The 26,678-nt window shown below is 36.2% G+C and overlaps 1 protein-coding gene across 2 annotated transcripts in view; it reads right to left on the bottom strand.

Annotated features, from left to right (window-relative positions):
* LOC136878877 (zinc finger CCCH domain-containing protein 18) overlaps positions 1–26,678 on the bottom strand; it is a 210,947-nt gene that overhangs the window by 57,848 nt on the left and 126,421 nt on the right. For both annotated transcript variants that reach the window (XM_067152440.2, XM_067152441.2), the window contains exons 8-9: positions 7,519–7,775; positions 642–828 (exon numbers count right to left, since the gene is read on the bottom strand). In XM_067152440.2, coding sequence (XP_067008541.2) covers positions 642–828; positions 7,519–7,775 — 444 coding nt within the window. The remainder of the gene's footprint in view (positions 1–641; positions 829–7,518; positions 7,776–26,678) is intronic.

Here is a 26,678-nt window from a genome sequence, read left to right as displayed (position 1 = left end):
TCTGGGCAACTACCCTAAGTGCAGATCAGTCATGAATGATGACAATGATGAAAGCAAACTGTCCAATTACTGGTAACTATATTGTAAAAGGCCATGAAGACAACAAGGAATATTAATTTTGGCACATGCTTTTGTTTACAACCAAAGTGAAAATAAGCCAAGGAGACTGTAACTGCATGACACTTGTGTCCATGTTCAGAAATGCAAAATGAGAACTAGAATGTTTGGAAATTAGAAAAGGTTCATGTGAATAATCTAAAATACTACCCTAGACTTAACTTTTCAATATTAGAGCAAACTATTTTACAGACTAGGTTATATTTATCATTTCAACTCTTGCATTAGTGGACTACATATTTGACATTAGATTACAAATTCTTAACAAGTTGACTGCCACTGGTTGAGAGGAAAACAGACACCAAGTGCCACCACATTATTTTGAGTTTTTGGACATTTTATACTGTACTTAGCCCATTTAAAAAAGCCCTCTGCACTCTTCTTGCCTCCAATTTCACCCGATGTTTACCCAACAAAATTAAAAGATTAACTAAATCTCAGCCATAATGATGATGATAATATTAGTAATTTATAAAAGTACTGCAAACTGAATTTTAATTTTAAGGATCTCATCTACAACTTACCTTGCTCTAGAAGTAGGTGGAACAGGGGCTGGTGGATTCTGGGCAGATTTTCTCATCATTCCAGGCGATGGTGGTCTCACCAGCTCTTTTTGTTTACGTGGGCTTGGTGCAGGAGGATTCATGAGTAAAGCACGCTCACTTGCAGCTTTCTTTTCAGACTGAATTAATGTCGCTGTGAGAGGCTTATCTGTGCACACAATATTTTCAGGATATTAAATCGCTAATGTAATGCAGGGCACAAGCAATAATTATACTTCAAATAGTCATTATGTTATGACATGAGATATACTAAATCCATATGAAGCATTATGCCAAAAATGAGGATTGCACCACGTGCGGATACTAATTGATTCAGGTGAGATAAATGATGGAAACTCTATAAACAAAAAAAAAGAGAGTGGGAAGGGGGGGGGGGGGTGAGGGGAAGGACACAGACCACAAAGAATCCTTTGGTAGTTAAAAGTCTGAACATGTACTGAAGTAAATGACTAGGGAATCTGAAAATACTGAGTAACAGGAACAAAAATGATTTCTAAGCAGCTATAATTTCGAGTTAACTTGGACTTCGCAGTGAATAAACAAATGATTAAGTTCCAAATTAATTTGTGCGGATGATCAAATTAAAGAATAATTCAAATATTCTGCAAGGTAGATATTTAAAAAAAATTAATTAAAACAACTGCTTAAATATTTACCCCTTCCTCTCTCACATTATTCATTTTCTTTCTATCAATGACATATCCGTAAGTAACCAGTGATCTTACTGTTGTTTAATTCAATCATTCACCTGAATTAATTAGGGACTTTTGTTATATGTTGACCGACTGAAAACAATGTGGACTAAAACACTATTAACCAAATAATGCATTCATGTCACCATGTTCGACTTTCATTGCAGAATAATCTAACAAAAAATTTTACTAGATTCCTTTCACCAGTCATCTGAAACAATAGGCTACTCATGGGAGACTATGCACTACACTCTGTCCTGAAAATATTGTTCTCCTTCAAGTTCTAAATGGAATCTATGATATGAATAGGTAAATTTAATTCGCAAGAAGTATTATGATCTGAACATTATAACTTCTAAATTCATAATTTGAAAATAGTTGTTATGGGTGGAAGGAATTCATGATGATGATGGCAGTGCTATCTTGAAACTGTTTGCAAACTCAGTTTACATTCACCATGTGGTTAAGCTCTCTTCCTGAGCATGTATGGCTTGATGAAATGTGGCTCAATACAAACTATACCCTGGGAAAACTGTTCTTTGGCAGTGCTCATTAAAAGAAGAGCCCAGAATTCTTGTGTTACAAGTTGGTACAACAAATGGATTCATACCACACTGTCTGGTGTTTAAAGGACATGAGATGAATAGAAAAACGACGGAGTTGAGAACACCATAGAAAATTTAGTCACCTCTTTAGGTGCAGATGTCAGTGAAAGGACTCGCGTAAGTTAAATATTAGCAGTCATAATGTTCTTCATAAATCAGTTACGAGTAAGGCCCGTATTTTTATATAATATCAAAGTGCGAAATATGTACATAAATATATAGCAAATATCAGAGAAATATGTAACTTAATATTAATACAATATGTAGTAGTATTAATGCATTATATTTACAAAAAATGTTTGTATAATTTTTCAGGTTTTCTAATCAGAGTTAACTTGGACTTTGCAGTGAATAAACAAATGATTAAGTTCCAAATTAATTTGTGTGGATGATCAAATTAAAGAATAATTCAAATATTCTGTAAGGTATATATATATATATATATATATATAAAAATTAAAACAATTGCTTAAATATTTACTCCTTTCTCTCTCACATTATTCATTTTCTTTCTATCAATGACTTATATCCGTAAGTAACCAGTGATCTTACTGTTGTTTAATTCAATCATTCACCTGAATTAATTAGGGACTTTTGTTATATGTTATATGTTTATCATGACTTACACTTATATGAGACAATAAAATTGTTTTAAATAACTTCATATTTTAGGATAAAGTTATCATTGTTGCTTTAGATAATTTACATAGTCTACTGTTTTCTAATTCTGACAGTAAGTATACTGTAGTTATTAATTAAATAAAAAACTTAAGGGCATAATAAAAAGAATGTTTTGCACTGTAAATTGTGGAGCGTATGTCCAACTCTTGTCCTGTTTCTCCACGAGGTCGTGTATGAAGCGAGATGAAACTTCGCAACGAAGTTTTACAATTGGATGCCCTTCCTAACTTCAACCAGTTAACGAGATGAAACGAATGGCGTGGTATCTGATATAAAAATCGGATGGGGAAAAAACCTGGTGTTGCCACATAGCCTAGTCCTTATTACATGTGATAAAATTCATTTTTGGGTCCGTATTGAAAATATTTGTATTAAATAACATTTGTATGTTTTATTATTCATCCACCTATTCAATACAATACAATTTTAAAAATTAGGACATTGTCCTTATCAAAACTGTTAACATGAAATTAATATATTAGATGGTACATGTTTTGCCTATCAATAGTAGGCATCATCAGCCATAATTTTCACCTTAGGATAGATCAGGTACCCGATTGGAAATAGTTTTTAACAGCATTCATAAATTATTACAATATAAAATTTAGTATGCTGTTACTTGACAATATTTGTGATAATATTGGAGTCTAAAAACATGATAATTATTTGAGGATTATGCCATATTATAAGATATTACAATAAAGATAAAAATCAGAGAACACTTTCCATTGAATTACAAACTCTTACCACATCAAAGAAGATGGTCTAATGACGCCTACAAAGACTTCAATATAGCCTACGGCACCAACATTTCCAACTACTATTATCACAAAAGGAACCAGGCCATAGGAAAATCCTTCAAAATTTATAAGCAAATAAATGAAAATCAATATTTATTAACTTCAAGAACCAACAATCATTACCATTGCTCAACTTTCCATAAGTTTTTAACAATACGCCATCTGACAATTAAATGGAAAGCGTTCTCTGATTTTTATCTTTATTGTAATATCTTATAATATGACATAATCCTCAAATAATTATCATGTTTTTAGACTCCAATATTATCACAAATATTGTCAAGTAACAGCATACTACATTTTATATTGTAATAGTTTTTTAACAATCTCCAATACATTTTAAACGAAATAGTTTTTAACAGCATTCATAAATTATTTCCAATCGGGTACCTGATCTATCCTAAGGTGAAAAATATGGCTGATGATGCCTACTATTGATAGGCGAAACATGTACCATCTAATATATTAATTTCATATTAACAATTTTGATAAGGAAAATGTCCTAATTTTAAAAATTGTATTTTATTACATAGGTGGATGAATAATAAAACATACAAGTGTTATTTAATAGCCTAGTCCTGACGAATAATTCCAAGGCGTCTCCTCAAGGAAGTCCCCAGCCGACGGACGAATCACTATCAACAGCGTCATATGTCCCCACTCTATATTAACACTGCAGAGAGATTTGGAATTGAATCTGGGCTTTTGGCACGCAGTCTAGCGATTAGAAATTGTATACGACCACCTCTCCTGCTGGTCATTTGGCACTTGAACTGGCTAAACACGGTGTCAGACAATACAGACTTGGTGCCGTAACGATCATGGCCACCAGGCTTGCTGCGCTGTAAATCGTGGAATATTTTACACAATTCATTGTTGTAGCTAATTTTCTGTTGTCCTTATGCCCTTAAAATGAAAGAAATAAACGTTATTAAATAATGTTAATACTGCTTATATGTATAAAAATGTTGCATTCTTCGCATATGTAAAAAATGTACTAGTTAATTTGAAGTCGTTGGGACGCAAAATTAGGATTTTGAATTACGTGATTTCGAATTAACCGCCAACACGAAATACGGAAATGCCAACACTTGCGGTGTCACAATATATTCTAAGACCCGTTACTGCGTGCGATTAACCTTGATTCACAGTTTAAACCTTTCAAAAAAAAAAAAAAAATCCAAAATGTGTGCAACAAGGTGCATTTACATTATTCAAATAATGCACTTAAATAAAACAATGGAAAACAATGCGACGAAAGGAAAAAAAACACAATTCAAAGATGAGAACAAATTAGGCGGCTCCCCTGTGCAAATGTTTTATCCCTTAAAACATCATGGCTTTTCGAAATTCCCTATGATGGGGGAAGGAAGTCTCTCGGTTCCGTGTGCACTGCATAGCAACACAGTACATTTCCCGGCTGGCAATTCTCTCCTTTAAAACCATAAGTCCGTTTGGCCTCAGCATTTTAAAAAATAAACCAAACAATGGAGTTTCATCGGCATTGACAATACTGTTTGGTAGGTACGAATTGATTATATAAGCCACACTCTTTCGCCAACTGCAGAGATGCCAATTTTCAAGAAAGGCAATTCGTAATGCAGCCGTTAGGGCGCGGAGGGGGGGGGGGGGAGGGGGCGGCACGGCGGCCGTAGAATTCCCCCCCCCCCCCAGATCTTACTAACTTACATATCCTTGTAAAATCAATGAACAACACATAATTCAACCAGATCGCATATAAAGAGTGTATGATTCTTACATGAGAAAGTAACAGGTGATCTGCAGTACATATCTGAGTGGAGGTTGAAGGATTATTTCTTTTGTTGAGTACTGTAGTTGCTCCCTTAGCAGCTTGTAATTCCTGTTTGCTAAACGTACACTAGTGACATGCTTTTTCTTTTGATATCGTGTGCGTCCTGTGCACTAATAGAGCACTTAACAGTTCTGTGTTCATATTAGCACGGAATTCAGTCTTGTCCTTCCTCATGTGCACCTGAAAAATCGCGGCTACACTCACTACAAAACACGTGTGAATGAGATTTTGAGGAACGCAGTAAACAGGGCCATTATTTCAAATATTCCTCCGTAAATTTTTGAACCATTTTTGGTTTATTACTAGCGTCACTAGTCACAGTAACATCATCACACGTATTTTCCTGCACAGGAAATCGCTTCATTATTTCAAACCTTTCTCATTTCGTAACACACGATTAGCATACATCCTAGAAGAGCAATATATGTAAATTTGGCAACCAAAATCGGAATAAATAATTCTTCAACAGTCACGCACAAAGTATTCACTATGAAACAGAGTTTGTCACCACTTCGCCGCCAAAACAAAGGCAAAAGAACTCGCATACTTACATGGAAGTCTGTTAATGTGACGAACAAAGACAACAACTGCGCAAGATATACCACTTCACAGGTGCCTATTTTACCGGTACTGGAAGCACACACTACGTTCGGCGCATGAAAACTCAAAATATTCTTACACGAGGAACAGGAAAGGGGTATAAATGATTACTGAGAAATCCGAAAATAATATTCTGAGAACACTTCATACACTTAGATTTAAAAATCAACAAAAAATCATAATTTGTGGTGTGTGATTCGTAAAGGCGTAATTATGATGCGTAATTCGTAATTATGACTGAATCGTAGTAGTTGGCATCTCTGCAACTGTCGGCATCGACAGTGTTCGCGGATTCTACCTCTCCGGACACTGCCTGCTACGCGATATTGTGGCGTTCCTTAAAATGCCAAATACAAATAAATTACAATTCCACTCGAACTTTACAGATATGAAGCACACTGTCGACACGCCGAAGTGGGTGAAAGTGTGGAAAGTTACCCCTGCACATTCCAGAAGGCGCGTTCTTTTATGACACGAAGAAATTTTGAATTTAAGTTACTCAGCTGCTTCGAATTAGGTGAGATTTTGAATTAACCAAGTTTGAATTATTGAGGTTCTACTTTAATATTAAATAAAACAAACGTTACTAAATAATGTTAATATCGCTTATATGTACAAAAATGTTGCATTCTTCGCATAATATGTAAAGTATGTAATAATACTAAGAATATGTACAAATGTGTAAAATGAAATTCAAGTATAACCATATCAGAACCACATTTTGTCGACATTTTTCACTTTCAGTTTACAAGTAAAGAAATGGAACATGTAATTACTTAAGAATCCGGGCCCTAGTTATGAGCAGCAAGTAATTAATTTCATTATTCTCTTTTATTCTCACTGCATTTGTTTACAACCATTATTTGTATTTGTATGCTTTATGGGGTATTACATTTTTATTCATTTCTATGGCATTGATGTATACCGTATTTATGCGAATAATCCCCACACCCTAACTTTAGCAAGGCTGATTTTGAAAAAAATGCCAACATTGACTCAAATAAAACCTGCACCCCAATTTCGTGCCTCAGTATTTTTTAAAAAATATGCGCGTATTATTCGCGTAAATACAGCGTATTCTCATAGTGGTAGAGAGCTGGCAGCACAAAGTTTCATGGTTTGGAAAGTGTCAATTTAGAAGCTAAGCTGTTCAGAACATAGACTTGCATACAATTACAGAACAAGCTTACAATATATAAAACAGCATAAAATACGTGAAATGAAATATTTGGTACAATATCCAGAAAGAATAATAATATTAAAAGATGCTTGCTATGAAAACTATTCAAATTATGTAATGAAGAACAATAGGTAGGTTATAGTGAAGGTGGAAAGAAAAGCAACTGCAACACTACAGTCCCATTTAGCTATTAAGCTTGTTTGATGTAAATGATCCTTTACAAGGCTGGGTCCAAACCCTGGTAGCACAGCCAAGAAATGAAACAAGAGTCACAACTAGAGAAGTCAGATGATATAATCTCTCAACTATAGAGATAAAGTCTTAAGACTACGCAACTGTAATGAAGAATTAAGTGTGAAATATAATATCTTAAGCTAAATGAAAGTTTTGATGTGGAGGATATTTGCATACAAGAGCCAAAACTTTTACCAGCACTAGTTCAAATTGAACCATAAGTTGCTACTTACTTTTTCCGAAGACTCGGGGTTCTCCAAGCTGCCTGTTGACCTTGCGTGGTGAAGCCGAGATAGGAAGGGGAGAGGAGTCAACTGCTCTTGCAGTCGGGACGAGGGGTCTGTTGGATTTCCTACGAGCACGGGAGAGGGGAGTGCGAGAGCTAGAGCGAGAACGCGAACGGGAGAGGGAGCGGGACTTTGAACGAGATCTAGAGCGGGAATCACGGCTGTAAGAACTGTAGCTTGACTGGCTCGAGCTTCGGCTGGAGCTGAAAGTGAAGTATAAAGCCAGCTGTTTGGGTATAATTCTGTTTCCCTCTCTGTCCAATTCAGTCTCGCACCCTTTGGCTCAATATAGTTTTACTTACATTGTTTATGCTCCTTCAAATTTATATTAATCAAGAAAAGCTATCAAAAGCAAAACAGAACACAGATTACTAATATTAAATGTTAAGTTAAACAGATGAATTAAAAACAAATTTAAAAAAATAAAAAATTCATTCATGAAATGTTAATGTAAACGTTCAACTTCAATTTACAATTTGGGTCTAATGAAGTGAAACAATGCGGAGCTTAAATCATGCAAGTATGAATCACAAAAGGCACAAATTTAAGGCCACAGCCACGATTAATAACATCAATACAAATATAATATCTTTAGAAATGCAAACTATGAACCTTCAGAAGCAAGTCAAGTACAAATTCTATGGATATAAAATGGACTGCTTTAATTATAAATAATCTTCCCTGGATAACTTATGGCAATTTATAAAAATAGTGACATTAACCAGCACAGTAGGAAGAAAGGAGATAAAGGATATCTGTATGAAAAGGACAGGCTATGAACTACAGTACATACTTCAATATTTTTTGGGCTTAACAATGAAATATTTACATGTGGTCAATGTACCATTGCTAGTAGTTTTCCAGGGTACTAATATGGGCGTACTTTTGTGTCTAATACATCAATTAACATGAGACCAGCTTTCAAACACCCATAAACTACCACTGAACTGATTGCAGGAGAGGAATGTCATCTTGAGGATGCCAAGTTTTTTCATTCATTCTCACAACATGCAAGAAGAGCTGAAAATTACTGTAATGCCTCAACTAGTCTGAAATGTCATTTGAAGTTAAGTCATCTGACAAATTATATGCCATTTTAAACATTTACATACACTGCAGCTAGCATCAAAACGAGAACTCTAGACTACAGTAAATCGTCTATCTAATGATCAGCACAAGCCACCATGATACTTTAACATTTTGACATATATGACATAGGAAATAGTGAATACAGTATTATCTTTCTTCAGAAATTTAAAAATTACATACATAGCAAAACCTACCACGTTAGGATTATGAAGCTGACTGGTCTACCACTGAAAATGTCATTGAAAATGTATGGTGTCTGAGGTTGCTTTTAATAACGTTGTTTTGCATCCCAAGGTTTCTGAAGACACAAAGGAGCCGGATATTTTGTGCTGCAAGAGTTCATTTATGTACATGTAAATCTATAGACATGAGCTTTGCAGATTTCGAGCTTCCCACGAGCAACACCTTTTCACGTACCATCGAAATGAAGCTGGATCAAACCCATTACTCGTTTTGAAACTTCGGGCTTGGCACAAGAACGCAAGTGTAAGCATTTCTTTCACCTTGTGGGGGTATATTTTACCAAAGCGATGACCTAGTTTTTATGGGCTTTACATTTTCTCGGAAGTCCTCTTTTTTAGCGCCCCCCACCCAAATCAAAATGGTGGACACTATGCAACAAATTTTAGTCACAAAAACTTTTTTCGAAAATGTAGGCGTTCTTAATGTATTTTGACCTCCTGAATTCGAAAATGATACTGAAAACATTGTATCACCCACAGTTTTTGCACAAAATGCATAAATGTTTAATTAATGGGAATACAATTTAATGGTATTATAATAACATTCTGATTGATATTCTGAGCTTCATACGGGGTTTTAGTGTTTATTATAATAGACATGAAAACACCATATGAAGCTCAGAAGCAGTACATCGCTTTCAACTGTTCAACACTTGCGCTCCTAGTGGTACGTAGCGAACTGTCACGTTGCTAATGACACCGTCTTTCCGGCACTCTGTTGTGTTTGTGGAAGGAAGTACGTGTTAGTCTTAGTGCAGAATGTCTACCCGAGGTTGTAATATATGTGGTGAACTTGTGGTGAAAAAGGACCGAAGAAACATTATTACTTTCGTGAAAAAAGGTCTACCATGCCTATTTCAGAGTGAAACTCGGCGACATCGATAAACCATGGTTCCACAGGTTGTGTGCATTGTATGTGTAGAAGATTTACGACGGTGGGTGGCAGGAAAGAAGAAGTCATTACGATTTAGCATCCCTAGGGTCTGGCGAGAGCAACAGGATCATACCGACGACTGTTACTGCTGCTCTAGTAAGGTAACTGGTTTCAACAAGAAAAACAAGAAGACTATTGAGTATCCGAACAACATTCGCTCAGCTATTTGTCCTATTCCACATGGCCCAGATTTACCTATACCACAGCCTCCGCAGACATCAGATACGGATGACAGTGATGACATGGGTGCCGTGCAGGAGACGGATGATACCGACTTTGAAGTAGACACAGATGAGGCCCCTCTTCTGTTCACTCAGCCACATCTAAGCTTCTTTCAGATGAATCAATGAACAGTCTCCAGTCACCGGGTGCGTACGGAATGTTGAACTGACCCATCAAACCTTCTAGATCACTGCAGTACACTAACACGTCATTTTGAGAAAAATATTGCGTGAATATCAAGTCCCTTTTTCTATAAAATGTAACGGACGTACGGGTGCTAAGAAATGTCTTGACCCTAGGAGCTCTGCTTTATCCTTTGACAGTCCGAGATCACGGACTAAATCATTTAGATCTGACATTTTTTTGTTAAATAATTCAAGAGAGTTGATGCGAGCATGACTCGAACTTGAAACCTTCATAACTGAAGCAAAGAATCTTAAACACTCAACCACTGCACCACAACCTCTCGCTTGATGGTACCTGGCATGCTAAACCCTGTGTAACTTTTTAGACATTTTCAAAATCGCTTTCTTCGAATTTTTCTTTGAGTGCACGCTACTACTTTGTCAGTGTGCTTTTGCGATGTAGTACTACCATCCTACAAAGTTTGAACAAAATCGGTGATGTGGACATCGTGACTTCCTCTTGTAAGCACAGTTGTTTATATTCCCCATTTGAGAAGTGCAGACATTCTTATAGAATTAAAATATGTATGATAATCCTGGATCACTGAAAGTGACACCAAAGAACCTGTTTTGTGAAGTGACTGATATTAAAGAATAACGCTGAAGACGAGCCCATCATGTTTGGAAAAATGAAGATTACATCCATAGCGACTATAACTCTAACGCTATTCACATTCTAAGTTGTTGTTAATCATAATAATCGTATGGCCTTGCTACTGGGTGCAGACAATTAGATATGATGCCATTTAGGCAGCCTGAGAGTCAATGTTGACATTCATTCTTTACTAGATGAAAAAAAAAAAAACGTTGATGTATGGCCGAGTTTGTAAACGTGTCACCAGAAAGCTTTAGCATGCTGATATCGTATGCCATGGAGTGACTAATGGACTTCTCTTTACTCTTCAAAAATCCAATCAAATCTGCTGGGTTCTGGAGGCCGGCACTACCATTGATCCACAGTAAGGTATAATGTCAAATTAACAAGGGAATTTATGAAGAACTGCTTCCTCTGTGAAAATTTAACAATAATGGTACTGGCTTTACGCCCCATTAACTACTATTGGGGTTTTCGGAGACGCCGAGGTGCCGGAATTTAGTCCTGCAGGAGTTCTTTTACGTGCCAGTAAATCTACAGACATGAGGCTGATGTATCTGAGCACCTTTAAATACCACCAGACTGAGCCAGGATCGAACCTGCCAAGTTGGGGTCAGAAGGCCAGAGCCACTCAGCCCAGCCCTGTGAATATTAGAAGAAAAGGCAAATCAGTTATCTGAATTATTTGTGCAAAATCTGGTCTGTGTAGAATGCACCAGAAAAATGTCTCTCAACTGCAATGAAGAAACATAAGGTGAAAGAATGTGTTGTATGATTTATTTTGTACGAATTTCAAGACATTTTAAATTATATTTCCTTAAGTCAACATGTTTATTATGCAGTTAAGTGTGTTACAGACTGAGAAAACCATGCAACTTTTGTTTTGTACCACAAAAATGGCAACCTAACAAATTATATGGTTTTTAAGGATTAATTTTTTTGCTCTGTGTGTCAGTGTCCTCTACTACATGCACTAGCCATGCATCTTTCTTTAAAAAATTCAAACATGGCTAAGTGAAAATTGTTAATGGGTGGAAACACAGTAAGTTAAAATCTTTATTGGGCTTGCAACTTATTATCCTTGTAAATGTGTATAACTTCAACATCAAATTGTACTTTACTGAATTCACATAGAGATTGATGAAAAATTAATCAAAAGGGAGAGAATGATAAAACAATGAGATTACCAGCCCGAAATAAGAGAGCCCATGTACAATGAACCACAGGACCCATGAGAAGTATATTATTTAATCTGCTCGAAATTACAGGTGACCGCAATGATCCAGAATATTATAGCAAGTGTATAAATTAATAACCTATATCTATTATGAAAGAAGGTGAAATATAAATATTGGAGAGAGATTTCCAATTTGTAGCACTAGAGTGCAACCAAAGAATGCTATTTGGAAAATTGTGTTCTGCCCCACTGTGTATTACAAACCATTCAGAAAACTGAACTCTCCTGTGGTGAAAGTCTTCTATCCATCCTTGATGCAGTTGTAGCGATAAAATTTCATTTTGAATGATTTCAAAACACAATAGGCCTATTGACCCCTTCAAATTTGGCCTACAATGAACATTATATTGTGTAGGGAAATAACAGGCTATCATTCCTTTATTATAGGTGATATATTTCAAGTTCAGTTTAACACAGTCGTGTTCGCGTGCATGGAAATGGTTTTTACCAGCCGGGGGAGAAGTATTGATTTTTCAATCGACCAGTCAGCTGTATCATGTGTCCTACTTGGAAACATTCACGGCCAAGCTATGTGCAGCGCGTGTGGATTATTCTGGAGAATGTAATTTTTAGAATTGAGGACCGTTTTTTCAAAACTTGCTCATTGCAAAAATGGGGTGAATTGAGTTATATACGGGACGTGAATGTTAGGTCACTTGGCTTTCATGTCCTTAGACTGGTTTTAGCAAAAGTTGTTTATTGTCATCACAGCAAGCCGCTAAATATGGGTCATTTTCCCAAAAGTCGCTCATTACTACGATAGGCGGTATAGCAAAACTCGCTCATTACAGCAAACGTTGCTAGACTGCTGGATATTTTGCTGACATGTAAGGACACTACGGACGCAGTTATCACATATTGAAATATAAGTGTAGGCAAAGCCACTATAGTCACAATAAGTGAACACGAGCATATTTGCCACCGGACCTTAATATCAATAAAATGTACATTCAGTTCTGCAAAGAAAGAGATTTAGAAGGGAAATCAAAATGTTCAATCTCAAAGTACAAGCAAATTTTCTATCGGAAATTCAATTTAGGTTTTGGGAATCCACACTCAGATACATGTTCGACGTGTAAAGAACTTTTATTGATAATTAAAGATACGAAAAATGACGTTGTAAGGAACAAGGCTTGAATTTATTATAAATTACACAAAGCACGAGCTAATAATTTTTTTGCCATACTTAAAGAAAAGGATGATAGTCATGTTGATATTATATTTGACATGCAACAAAATCAACCCATTCCTAAAGTATCTATAGAGGAAGCATTTTACTGAGACAAGCATGGTTATATAATCTTTGTGTCATGACAAATGGAAAACGACTGGAGAAAAGTAAAGATTTCTTTTATACGTGGTTGGAGACAAAAGGGGGTCGTGGAGCGAATGAAATAGCTTCGGGTGTAAAAGACTATCTTGAGCACTTAGAAAATAATCTTCGCAAGGAAGGGGCTAGATATAAAAAACTCAGGCTATTTTCAGACTTTTGTGTATCCCAAAATAAGAATAGTATTTTGTTAGCATCTATGGCACGTTTCCTCGAAAATTCCAAAGTTTTCAAATCAGTTGAAGATTATTTTCCCATTTGAGGTCATAGCTTTTTGCCGCCAGATCGAGTGTTCGGGAACGTAGAGAAAAAATACAGAGAGAACGAAGAGATTGTATCGCCTATGAAGTATCATAACTTACTCAGTGATCACGGACAAGTGAGAATACTGCAAAAAGATTGGAACATCTATGATCTGAAGGCAAAATCAAGAAAGATTTTCAAAGGGAAACTACCTTTCAACATCACGAAAACCCGCATCATTCAATACAGGAAACGTGACAACTTCAAGGTACAAGTCGCTGTTCGATACACATACAGTGGTGGATCAACCATTGTAGAAATACTCAATAAAGGAAAGATTTCCTTCAAAGAAATGTACTTGGCTCAAAAAATGGAAATAGTAAGTCATGTTAGTAAGGAAAAGAGCCAAGATATGGCAAAATTAATGAAATTCATACAAATACCTGGGGAAGCTAAGGAGTTCTATGAAGTGGTTCCTAAGGGAAAACATACCAAGAACAAGCTGAATGTTAGCGATATGATGGAGGATACAGAAGTTGGGGAAACTGATAGAGAAATAAAGAGGTCTAGTCTATAAAGACAGAGATTCATTAATACCCTGTTAAATTTTGAAACACTGGTACCGTATATACTATTACCACTACCATTCTTCATTTATAGTATTGTGGTAATGTCTGTGTGTAAATTCTGACATTTTATGTTTTTAAATTTGTTTTATATATGCTGTGGAGGAAATTTTTACTCAATAGGATTATGCAATGAGCGAGTTTTGAAAAAAACGAACATTTCCCCTACCTTTTTTTGTAAAAACTATTCAAATTTGTGCTTTTGGCTATACTTATATCAGATTGTAACTAACAAATAAACTGTTTAAGATCTACTTTGTCAAATTATCCTTTTTACTCTATTGTCTAACCAGTTTTTTGTCTCTCCTGAAAAATTATGATTTTGCAAGGAGCGAGTTTTGAAAAAAACAGTCCTCAATTGCAGTAAACTATCAGGTATAAGAAAGACATCCAATTACGAGACAATGTTGTGACACACCCACCTGGTGGAAGGATTAAATACTCGTGTTTTACGAACAACGCTCTCTTACACTCTAATATTTGGACACTTTGAGACGCTGATACTACGATATTCTATTTATGATACTCTCCGACATTATAGTATTTGATGAGAAAAGCAGATTTTCGAAGGCTAAGTTACGTACTGTTCTTCAATAAATTCAACGTGGTTGTGTGTGGAACACAGACTAAAATTTTGTGTTAGTTTTAGCTTTCACCTTACCAAGAGTGAACAGGACCGCAACGTGTTCGTGAACTTCGCCAGAATGTTTCAACTATCATCAGAAGGAAAAACCTACAATTCTACTGATCTAGACTTGGTTGTCATCATGATGAATTAAAATGCAGGCAACATCTAACATGGGGAGATAACGACTGGAGCAGATGACCAGTAACATGTGAACGAGCAATTCCAGAACACTGACGGAGATCCACTTCCATCAGTCATTTGAGTACCAATTTATAATGTTTTTCCTGTTCATCTTTGTAGAAATAATACTTATTCATTAGTGGTAGTATTTCTATTAGATTTGTAAATTTTGATGATATTTCCATTCTTCTTTCATATGGGTAATGGTAATGTTGTTACGTTGAGAGTTAATGAGTTATTGGATTCTATTAGAGCAGTTAGACTGTGTGTGTTTTCTAACATGACTCTAAGGCCCGGTTTCACAGTTTGAGTTTAAGCTGAAGCTTTAGTAAGCCACGCACACCGCTTAAGCAAGGCTTACTCTTTGGCTTAAACACTACGAGTTTCACAGTAGGGGGACCATGTGCAGCTTTACTAAGCTGAACATCTCCGAAGTTGGTAATGCTTGCGCATGCGCAATGATTCAATTCTCATCTTTGTTTACATCCGTAGCCTATGATTGATTGACTTGTAGGTTATACATCGTTTATCAGCCAAGATAATTTCGAAAAATGAACGGAAAATGTGATTCCAATAATAGTATCAAAAATTAAGTTTAAAAAAGGTCACTCGCCCGTCCTGCTGACACGTATTACCACTACAGTCTAAAATGGCCATAACTTCTGAACCATTCATGCAAATAATGTCCTGACAAGGTTATTGTAATCCTTATAAAATACTGGAGGAAGTCAAACAATTTATTTCGATGAGGAATTCGAGGATAATATCGAAATGGTTATTTAATGTTAAGGAGTTATATTTTTACTGCTGAGTATAGCATAAACCCGCTTCTAGAGGGCAAACGGTTGGAAACAGGTATATACCATCGCGGACTTTTTTGTAGAGGTTTCTATGCTCTGCAATTCGTACACTTACACTTGGGGTCTATCGTTAATGGTTCACGCAGCGTAAGCCAAGAAAGCAAGTGACCGACCGACATTTTTGTTTCTTTTACTGTATATCGGAACACGGAAACTGTATTATTTCACGAGCCTCGAAATATAAGTTATTTAATGTTAATGTTATTGGTTTTACGTCCCACTAACTATGAATTTGAGCACCTTCACCACAAGACTGAGACAGGATCGAACCTGCCAAGTTGGGCTATAAGAAGGCCAGCGCTCTACCATCTGAACTGAATCCTTAGCTTAAACCTCAGTTTCATACAGCTTAAGCCAGTCACAGATAAGCTCGGCTTACCACTTGCACTTCCCACTGTGAAACTCGTCCAGAGTTTAAGCTCCCGCTTAAGCCCGATCCAAGGCTTAAGCGTATACTGTGAAACCGGGCCTAAATGTCCCAACCAACAGCTTAGTGTACTATTTAAAAATCATTGTCCTCACCGATAAATGATAATTATTTTTGAGACGATTTTCAAATGTTGAACTTGTGTGGGAGAGATTTACGGCTTATTTAATATGTTGAATTTCAGTGTGAAATTCCGTCTCACCTATTTCGTTGAATGTCATGCGAGTTAGTATCATCTGATCTATTGTCGAACTCAGATTTACGTGGAAATAATATCCAGCACTACTACTCTGATAATAATAATAATAATAATAATAATAATAATAATAATAATAATAATAATAATAATAATAATAATAATAATAATAATAATAAAATTTACAGCTCAGGTTAAATTAAAGATTAAGGGTCATGAGTTTAAATATTACTTGTTCTTATTGTGAAATGTTGATATGTGCTCAATTAAGTGGAATATGAGTCTGGAATACGACAGAATCCTGAGGGATCAATTATTGAATTTATTTGGGAAGTATATGTTTGATGAACCATGACTTCTGCAAATGTTAGAGCACGTGTTAAATGATGTGTGTAAGATTTAAAGTAATAATAATTTTAATCGAGACTCATGAACCATGGATTCGAGGTGTAAATGTTTGACCTGTATTATGTGAGTGTTTGTAGTCGACAATTCTTCTCAACATTAAACCGCTGATTTTTTTGTGACCAATGTTGTGAGAGCTTTATTATCTCTGAATAAGTGATTGCCTATATTTTATCACATTTCCGTAAGGGTCGTGAGCCGATATTTGACCAATACTGTCATCTTAAGATTCCATGAGCAGATGATATAATCAAAATTTAATATTCAAATTCTAGAATCTGCTTGTAATATATGTAAATAATATTCGTGTGTCATTTGTGTGAATGTAGAGTGAGTGTTGTAGTGATTTACATTGTTCTGTGATTTATTGAAATGTGGTTCTGACCTGGCCAACGTGTTCACCATGTTAGGCCCAGGTTATTGTCAACGTTGTTTAGGATGATTTAATTTATGTGGATCTAAACCTTTAGTGAATTTTATTTTAAATTTACGTTGAGGCAACACTGAATACATCTATATATATAAAAGAGTTTTGTCTGTACATTGCTCAGAATTTGAAAAGAATGGTATTTCTGTATCGGTCATGTCCACAGTAACAAGAAAATGCATTTTTTACTTTTCCGTAATTTCTGTCTGTCTGTATGTATGTACACGCATCACGAGAAAACGGCTGAAGAGAATTTAATGAAAATCGGAATGTAAAGTCGGGTGATGAACCGCTACAATCTAGGCTATAAATTATTTTAATCATGCTGAGTGAAATGGTAGTTTAGGGGAAGGCCTGAAATTTAATTCTCAAATATTTATGTTATTAGTGGTCGTGTCTTAATAAAAATCGCTAGACAAAGATGGGAAATAATTCGCTACAATATAGGCTATCCACGCTGAGAAAAATGGTAGTTTAGGGGAAGGCCTAAAATTTAATTGTCAAATATTTATTTTATTAGTGGTCGTATCTTCACGACAATTGGTATGCAAAGTCGGGGAATAGGTCGCTATAATCTAGGCTATCAATAATGTTATTCGCACTGAGTGAAATGGTAGTTTAGGGGAAGGCCTGAAATGTAATCTATATATAAAATAAGTGTTTTGCCTGTGCATTGCTCAGAATTTGAAATGAATGATATTTCTGTATCTGTCATGTCCACAGTAACACGGAAATGTATTTGTTACTTTTCTGTAATTTCTGTCTGTCTGTCTGTCTGTCTGTCTGTCTCTCTCTCTCTCTGTCTGTCTGTATGTATGTACACGCATCAATAAAAAACGGCTGAAGAGAATTTAATGAAAATCGGTATGTAATGTCGGGTGATGAACCACTGCAATCTAGGCTACAAATTATTTTATTCACTTTGAGTGAAATGGTAGTTTAGGGGATGACCTGAAATGTAATTCTCAACTAAGTTACTTATGTTATTAGTGGTCGTATCGATAAATACTACATAACTAACATAACTTTAGTTATGTCGTAAGTTAGTAGTTGTTATGTAAGAAGTTTTTAAATTTCCAATCACTTATGTCTTATAAATTGTTACCGTATCGCATATAATCAGAGATATTCATGAATTTGGATTTTTGTTACCAAGTCCATATTAGCGCCAAGTCACGAGAAAATGGGTAAACAGAATTTACTGAAAATAGGTATGTAAAGTCTGAGAATAAGGAACTACAGTCTACGATATAAATAATTTTGTAAGACACCCTAATATCACAGAGTCGAAAGAAAACTAATGTGAAGGCCTACAATATAAAAAGCTCATAAACTTTAACAACAATAACATTACATTCTCCATTGTTTGTTGTGATGTGCTTTCTGTCTTCTGTTTACTCTCATCCCTGATAGATAGGATTACTGCAGCGTACTGAGGTTTATTTTAATTGCTTGACGTCGCACCGACACAGGTAGGTTTTAAAGCGATGATGGGATAGGAAATGAATAGTGGTGTGAAGGAAGCGGCCTTGGCTTTAAGATACAGCCTGGTGTGACTGGTGTGAAAATGGGAAACCACGGAATACCACCTTCAGGGTTGCCGGCAGTGGGGTTCGAATCCACTATCTCCCGGATGCAAGCTCACAGCTGCGCTCCCCTAACCACACGGTGAACAATCCTGGTCGTACCGACTGTAACAGCCTGCCTGTATATTGGCGGGAAGTAGCTGGGGAGTAAGATAACTTTCTTCTTTAGCATGCCATTCCTCTGGTTCATACATTTTCTGATATATCTGGTACGTAACACACTGGTTCATCATAGCATTCGAGCTATTCAATCCCTACTCTGAGGCACTGACTGGAATGAGTAGTGTACATATTTAAGAGAATAATGACGGAGGAGTGTTCACGGCAGTCTGCGACCTGGTTATTCCAGCTCTAGAACTTTGGACTCTTAGATCAGCACAGTAGTACTGTTCGTTGAAAGTGTGCGGTTTTTCATTTGATCGAGTATTTTATATGATAACATTGCTTTCAATTGCTACATTTCTACTGACGTTTTTGTAATGACCTATGTTGAATTCAGTTAGGAAAACCACCAAGTCAGTCTTTCTGATAATCCCGTGGCGAAGCACGGGTACATCAGCTAGTCTGTACTATTTTCCAAGTGAGGGCAAAGATTCCCATATTTGTAGAGATTGTAAATTTCATTTTTTTAAGGCGTCAAATGATAAGAATTAAGTAGCGTCACGTGTTATTCAGTGAATAATAATAGAGTTTGTGGAAATAATAATTGTGAGAATGTAATTTAATACTGATAAATCTGGAATAGACATGCTTTAATTAAAATTTCTATGATAAAAATGTTCGAAGCATGGTTCATTGGAACTCACCATTGATAGCGATAATAATGTAAATGAGACTTATCCATGAGGACGACGACTTTGTTATACATTTTCTGATAGATTTTGGGAAATCAATGACGCCATAATTAATTTCTTGAGAGAAAGTGAAGTTTTCTTCATGTGAGTGTAGATGTTATCACGAAATATAGGATAGCCTAGGATGGCATAGGACCATTTACGAGCCATGATAGCTCATTAATATTTAATTTTCTTATAACTTGTAAATAATTTCGCCATTAAGAGGAGATTCTCCCAATATAAATTTAATTTCTTTATTCAAGCCAGATGTAGGCTAATAACAATTTGTTATACTTTTCAGTTAAAATTCAGCTTTGAAAGGGTTGGAGAACGATGGTGTTATGTCTCAGGCAACTTGCAGAGAAGAGTTTTGAGTTAAAAATCCATCAAGATTTGATTATTAAATTTTGTTAAAAATTGTGTTTTCAGTGTTAGTGTTTAAATCAATGTCAAACCTGTTGTTTTATATGTCTTTTTGTGATTGTCGCTAGTCCTTGTATCTTTCCTGCCTTTTAAAAGCAAGCAAAGCCAGACCGTGAACCGTCCACGCCTGGGACTTTCACACTCCAGCTGAGCATACTGGGAATAAAGGGGGCAATATAAAGAGCTGAGTGGAATACCAAACTCAACAGATCTCCTATGAACAGATTTCTTGGGACTCTGAACAACCGATTCAGTAGTAGCTACAGTACAATGTTTTTATCATTTGTAGCAGTTCTGGGTCTTCCAATCCTTAACAAATAATCATACCTGCCAACTTTACAAAACCAAAAATCAGGAGATTTTGATATGAAAATCAGGAGAAATCAGGAACACAATTGGTCAAAACTGCTTATTCTACATGTCTTGCGCAATACAGTACTATGACATATTTATAACACATTGTCTCAAAGTCTGACTGCTGCTATACGAGGCTACAAGACTAAAAATGACACATCTCTATTACCTCACAGAAAGTATGTGAGTGAGATGATTGGTCTCTGATAAGCCTTCCGAAAATAGTATGAACTCTTGTTCCACACGTGTGAATCGGTCATGCACTTAGATGCCATTACTTAGCAGATGCATAGATTTTGCATCAAGTGCCTGCGTGATTTTGTGAAGCTCAATGCTATTTGTATCAAATAACTAGCTGTTGTAGACGTGCTTCGCTACAGAATTCTCAGAAAGACTGTCCTTGTAGTTTTCCCAACTAAAGTCAACATAGGTCATTACAATGACGTCAGTACGAATGTCACAATTAAAAGTAATGCTGTCATATGAAATATTCGATAAAATGGAAAACAGCACATATTTTCTCACTTTAACGAAAAGAACGACGGTGTTGATCTAACAGTTGAAGTTCCAGAGCTAGAACGATCAGGCTGCAGCCAGCCGCAAGCACTTCTGTGTCATTATTCCGTTTAAGTGTGCACACCGCTCATTCCAATCACTGCCTCAGAGAAGGGATCAAAAACCTGGAATACTATGACGACCCAGTGTGTTACGTACCAGCAGTATCAGAAAATTTATGAACCAGAGGAATAGCATGCTAAAGAAGAGAGAAATCTAACTCCCCAGCTACTTCCTGCCAATATTCAGGCAGGCTGTTTTACTAGGTACACAGAAGTATCCCATCTATCAAAGATAAGTGGAAGCAGAATACACAAAGCACATCACAACAATGGTCAATGTAATGTTATTGTTGATCAATTTTATGAGCTTTCTATATTGCAGGCCTTCACATTTAGTTTTCTTCCAACTGTGATATTAGAACATCTAATGCGAGTCCTTCTTTCTTTCATGACTCCCTCTTATTATTTAAGCGATCTTTCCTCCATGACTTTTTCCTCATTCTTAAAATCATCTTCACAATATAATCACCATCACCATCAATATTATTATAGTCGGTACGGTAAAATGGAATAAGACATAAATAACCAGACATTGTACACTCTATAACGTTTGTTATGTAGTACTTTGCGATATGGCCAATAAGATAGGTAATTAAAATTAGATTTTTGGCACCTTCCCCTAAACTACCATTTTGAACAGGGTGAACAACATGATTTATAGCGTAGACTGTAGTTCCTTACTTCCCAACTTCACATACCGATTTTCATTAAATTCTGTTCACACATTTTCTCGTACTTCGGCGCTGATATGGACTTGGCAACAAAAATCCAAATTCATGAATATGTCTCTTATCATAGCTGGTACGGTAAAAATGTATAAGACATAAATGATAGGAATTTTAATAACTTTAATTATGTTGTATTTATCGATAGGGCCAATAATAAATATTTGAGAATTAAAATTAAGGCCTTCCCCTAAACTACCATTTCACTCGGCGTGAATAAAATTATTTATGGCCTAGATTGTAGCGACTTATTCCCAGACTTTTTCTCTTTAGCCGCTTTCTCGTGATGGACGTACATACATACATTACGGAAAATTAAAACGTGCATTTCTCCTTGTTACTGTGGTCATGACCAGTGCAGAAATATTCTTTTAAAATTCTAAGCAATGTACAGACACTCTTATTTTATTTATATTGAGATAAATTAAAATTAGTCAGAAATTTCTCCAAATGGCTCCTAAAATCTCTAGAAAAGTAACTAGTCATTATCATTGAAATTTTGTAACTAAAAAGAAAAAAAATCCATATCTAGCGGTCTGGCTCCATGCCTAAATGATTAGCGCGCTGGCTTTTGGCCACAGGGGTCCGGGTTCGATTCCTGGCAGGGTTGGGAATTTTAACCATCATTGGTTAATTTCTCCGGCAAGGGGGCTGGATGTATGTGTTGTCTTCGTCATAATTTCATCCTCATCACGATGCACAGGTCGCCTACGGGAGTCAAATCGAAAGATCTGCACCTGGCGAGCCGAACATGTCTTTGGACACTCCCGGCGTTAAAAGCCATATGCCATGATTTTTCATATCCAGCGACTAGAATCTGAATCTGTAGAATCTCTAGAATCAACTAGACTGTTGTGAACGAACACGAACCTAGCTCGCGAGAACGAGAGATTGAGAATCGATATACGCGTCGCGATATACAGGTTTCAATAGTCATCACACATTCGCGCACATTTCTCGCATTAATAAATGTCGATATTTCGTTTGAGAGCGGCCAATGAGTGAAGGACTTCTAGCCACTGGCGTAAAAAAAGCTGAAATGGCGGGATTTGAAAACAAATATTTGAAGTTCACCGAAAAATAAGCTAAAATCGGGAGAAATTATAGAATAATCGGTAGGCGGGAAAAACTGTTGAAAATCGGGAGTCTCCCGCCTAAATCGGGAAACTTGGTAGGTATGCGTATGATATAAGAAGCCTGAATGGTGTTGGAGTTCGAGGAAATCTGTCAACAAACAACTGAACAACTTCATCACCATGACATGTCTTTTAACTAGTGCGTGATATACATTGCTAACTTGTATATATATATATAAATTCTAATCATGGCCCCCTGATTACAGATATGCATATTTATAAAAACATTATTTGTATTTTTCCCAAATTCGGTTTACATTTAAGTTTTTCCCTATCAATTATGCCTCATTATTTTATCATTTACAACAATTCCTTAGATTAATTTCTTATTTTTGAATTTATTTCACTTTGTTCTGCATTATAATATTATCATTTTATGCATTTATGTCAGGTAATCAATATATCTGAATACTGCTGGAGCTTTTAAGAAATGCAAACATTGAACAGTTCAGTACTCAGTTTGAAAACTGTGAAATAAAATTAATCTTCCCCAACCCTTATTCGTACTTTTAAAATCCATATCCCTACAAAGCAGCAAGATATTTATTTTGGGCCGATGACCTTCGATGTTAGGCCCCTTTAAAAACAAGCAGCATCAACATCATAATATTGATTTTAATCCGGATGGGCTTGCGATAAGAGGGAGAGGTATTATCACTGGAGTAGATACAAAATTTATATTTCACACTGTTGAAGTACTCTGGTACTCAGGTACTAACATAGCATATACGTGCTTGTGATTCAGTGATACATACATCTAAAGCTGTCCATGGAAGGAAAATAGTTTCACAATTTGGCAACAATATTTTTCCTAAAGAAAGATGGATAACCTACTGAGAAATTTGCAAAGTGAAAGGGGCAGTAAAAAAAAAAACAAAAAAAAAAAAAAAAAAACCATTCAGCAATATGTGCATCACGACAAACACCTGGTAACCAGAATATCAATGAATTGTAGGGTTGCATAATATCCTAATAATGACGACGTATAGTGCTCAGTAGGCTTACTAATTGCATTTTAATACCTGCTAATGCTACAAAACAAAAAATCAAGAGATTCTGATATGAAAATCAGGAGATACAATTGGTCAAAACTGCTTATTCTACATGTCTTGTGCAATACGGGAGTACTATGGTACATATTATCTCAAAACCTGACTGTTGCTATACGAGGCACAAGGCTAAAAATTACACATCTCTATTCCCTCACAGGAAGTATGTGAGCGAGATGATCGGTATCTGACAAGCCTTCTGAAAACGGTATGAACTTGTGCTCCATACATGTGAATCAGTCATGCACTTTGATTCCATTACTTAGCAAATGCATAGATTAATATGTTGCACCATGCAATTATGCAAAGCACAATGCCTTCTTGTTATCAAGTAATAAATTACAATTTGCCAGAATTGTCTCCAAATGGCTCCTAAAATCTTTACAAAAGTCACTAACCACAATTTTTGAAATTCTGTCATTAAATTACTAAAAAACCTCAAAATCTACTGTCTAGTCTCTAGAACTGACTAGACTGACGTGAATGAACATGAACATACCACGCAAGAATGAGAGATTGACAACCGATACACGCGTCGCAATATAAAGGTTTCAATAAACACCGCACATTTGTACGCATTTCTTGTATTAATAAATGTAAATATTTCATTTGAAAGCGGCCAAAGAGAGAAAGACTTACGGCCACTGTCGTACAAAGCTGAATTGGCGGGATTTAAAAACAAAACTTTGAAGTTAAAAAAAAAAAAAGGGAGAAATAATAGAATAATTGGGAGGCAGGAAAGCTGGCGTGCATGTATTTTAAAAACCAACTGAAACATTCTTTCGCGAGTTTTTATATTTATTTTTGCTGATGACACCACTTGGGGAGAAACTGAAATGGAAGTTCGGAGGAGTCTGGATTATTGGAATACAAAATTTAAAGAATTCAAGTTGACCGTGAGTAAGAACAAGTCAGTGGCAATATGCCTTGTACCATCATACTGGAGGAAGAGAAGGTTGAAAGTGTGGAAAGTTTCAATTATCTGGGTAGTGTCCTATCAGGTTCGTTCCAACACGAGTCCCTGACCGTTTGATGCATGGGCAGTTGAGAGAAAGCGTTCCAACACACAACAAACCAAACCCGGACTGATGCATGTACTCAAATGCAGCGTTCCAACATACAGCAGAAGTCTGATAGCCCGGCACGTTTGGGATCGGCCCGGTGCCGGATTACCGAAAATGCCGGACTATCGGGCGGTACCTCTTACTACGATATAGGTTAAGGCGTACAGCAAAAACAGCTGTAACACAGCGTTTTGCAGTAAAATGTTGATCAGCAGAATCATTATTTTAATAACACACTCCGCTTTTCAAACGTGTTGTTCCTTATTGCCATTCCATAATAATGCCGGAGTTCATCGATGTTTTTATGTGTAAGTCTTCCTTTAACATTTAGAGTCTTTCCATCTACAACATCTCGTTTCCTTCTGTCCGCTTCAATTTTTGAAGACATGTTCCCATCCGTTTTTGAACGTGGCCCATACATTCAATTTTTGATTTTTTTAAAATCATATGGTTGGCTTTCCAGTACTCAGTATAGCACACAGCCTTCTAGGCTGAATATTTCCAGAGATACTGTAGATATATTTAAGTAAGTCAATGCATAACAAATGGATTGTATCAGATACATTTGCACTATTAACTTTGAAATAATAAAAAATACACTTTGATTGGTTTCGACAAATAATCCATCAAATTGTTCACGAGAGATCATTATTAAGAGATAATAACATTTAAAAAATCCTGTAATGGTGCCGGACCATCGGGCGTTCCAGACTGTTGGATGCCGGACTAATGGAATTCTACTGTACCTCAAACTGCAGTTACTGACCGCCAGAACTCGTCCGAGGTCTGTGGCATGAACCGGTAGTACGGACATGCGCAATGGAATACATGCGCAAGAGAGGAAGCTCAATGGACAGACCACGTGCGTTTCCACTCCTGTTCTGTTCCTTGTTCTTCTCCCATGTGGTTTGTTAACATTGCCATAACCTCTACAAGAGCGGTAATAATTATTTCTAAGCCTGTTAATGAATTCTGTTAAGGTACTTGTGAATTGAAGAGTAAGAAATAATAAATTAGTAATAATTAGTAAATAACGAATTAATAAATACGCAATAAAAATGGAAAGGTATGGGGATTTCGTTGAATCTTCATCCAGTGGAGATGAGTTGGATATGCAGTTATCCGCGCCAAGGAAGCGAGAAAATTATCTGCGTAAGTTTTATTGTTGCTAGTGGAAATCTCGAGGTTTTTTCTAATCGTGTCATTCTGATTTCACTGTCCAAACTCAGTAGCGATTATTATAGTAGTTGTTTTTTCTAATGGTAGAAAATGTCAGGGTCACGGCCACATAAAAGTTCATTAGTTATTTAAAACTTGTAGGTAATCCTGGTACATCAAAATGGAAACCTGCTTATCACATGTTCCACTGCTTTCCTCTCACCCTAGTGGGGCCTGGGAGCGAACTGTGTTGTACATGTTGTGGAGGGATGTATTTGCTATTACGTGTTTCTCCATTGGTTGGTTGGTTGGTTGGTTGGCAGTAAGTTGTG

This window comes from Anabrus simplex, chromosome 8 (assembly GCF_040414725.1).
Source record: "Anabrus simplex isolate iqAnaSimp1 chromosome 8, ASM4041472v1, whole genome shotgun sequence".
Lineage (NCBI taxonomy): Eukaryota > Metazoa > Arthropoda > Insecta > Orthoptera > Tettigoniidae > Anabrus > Anabrus simplex.
The sequence above is the reverse complement of the archived record's forward strand: the minus strand, read 5'-3'. Positions and strand labels throughout refer to the sequence as shown.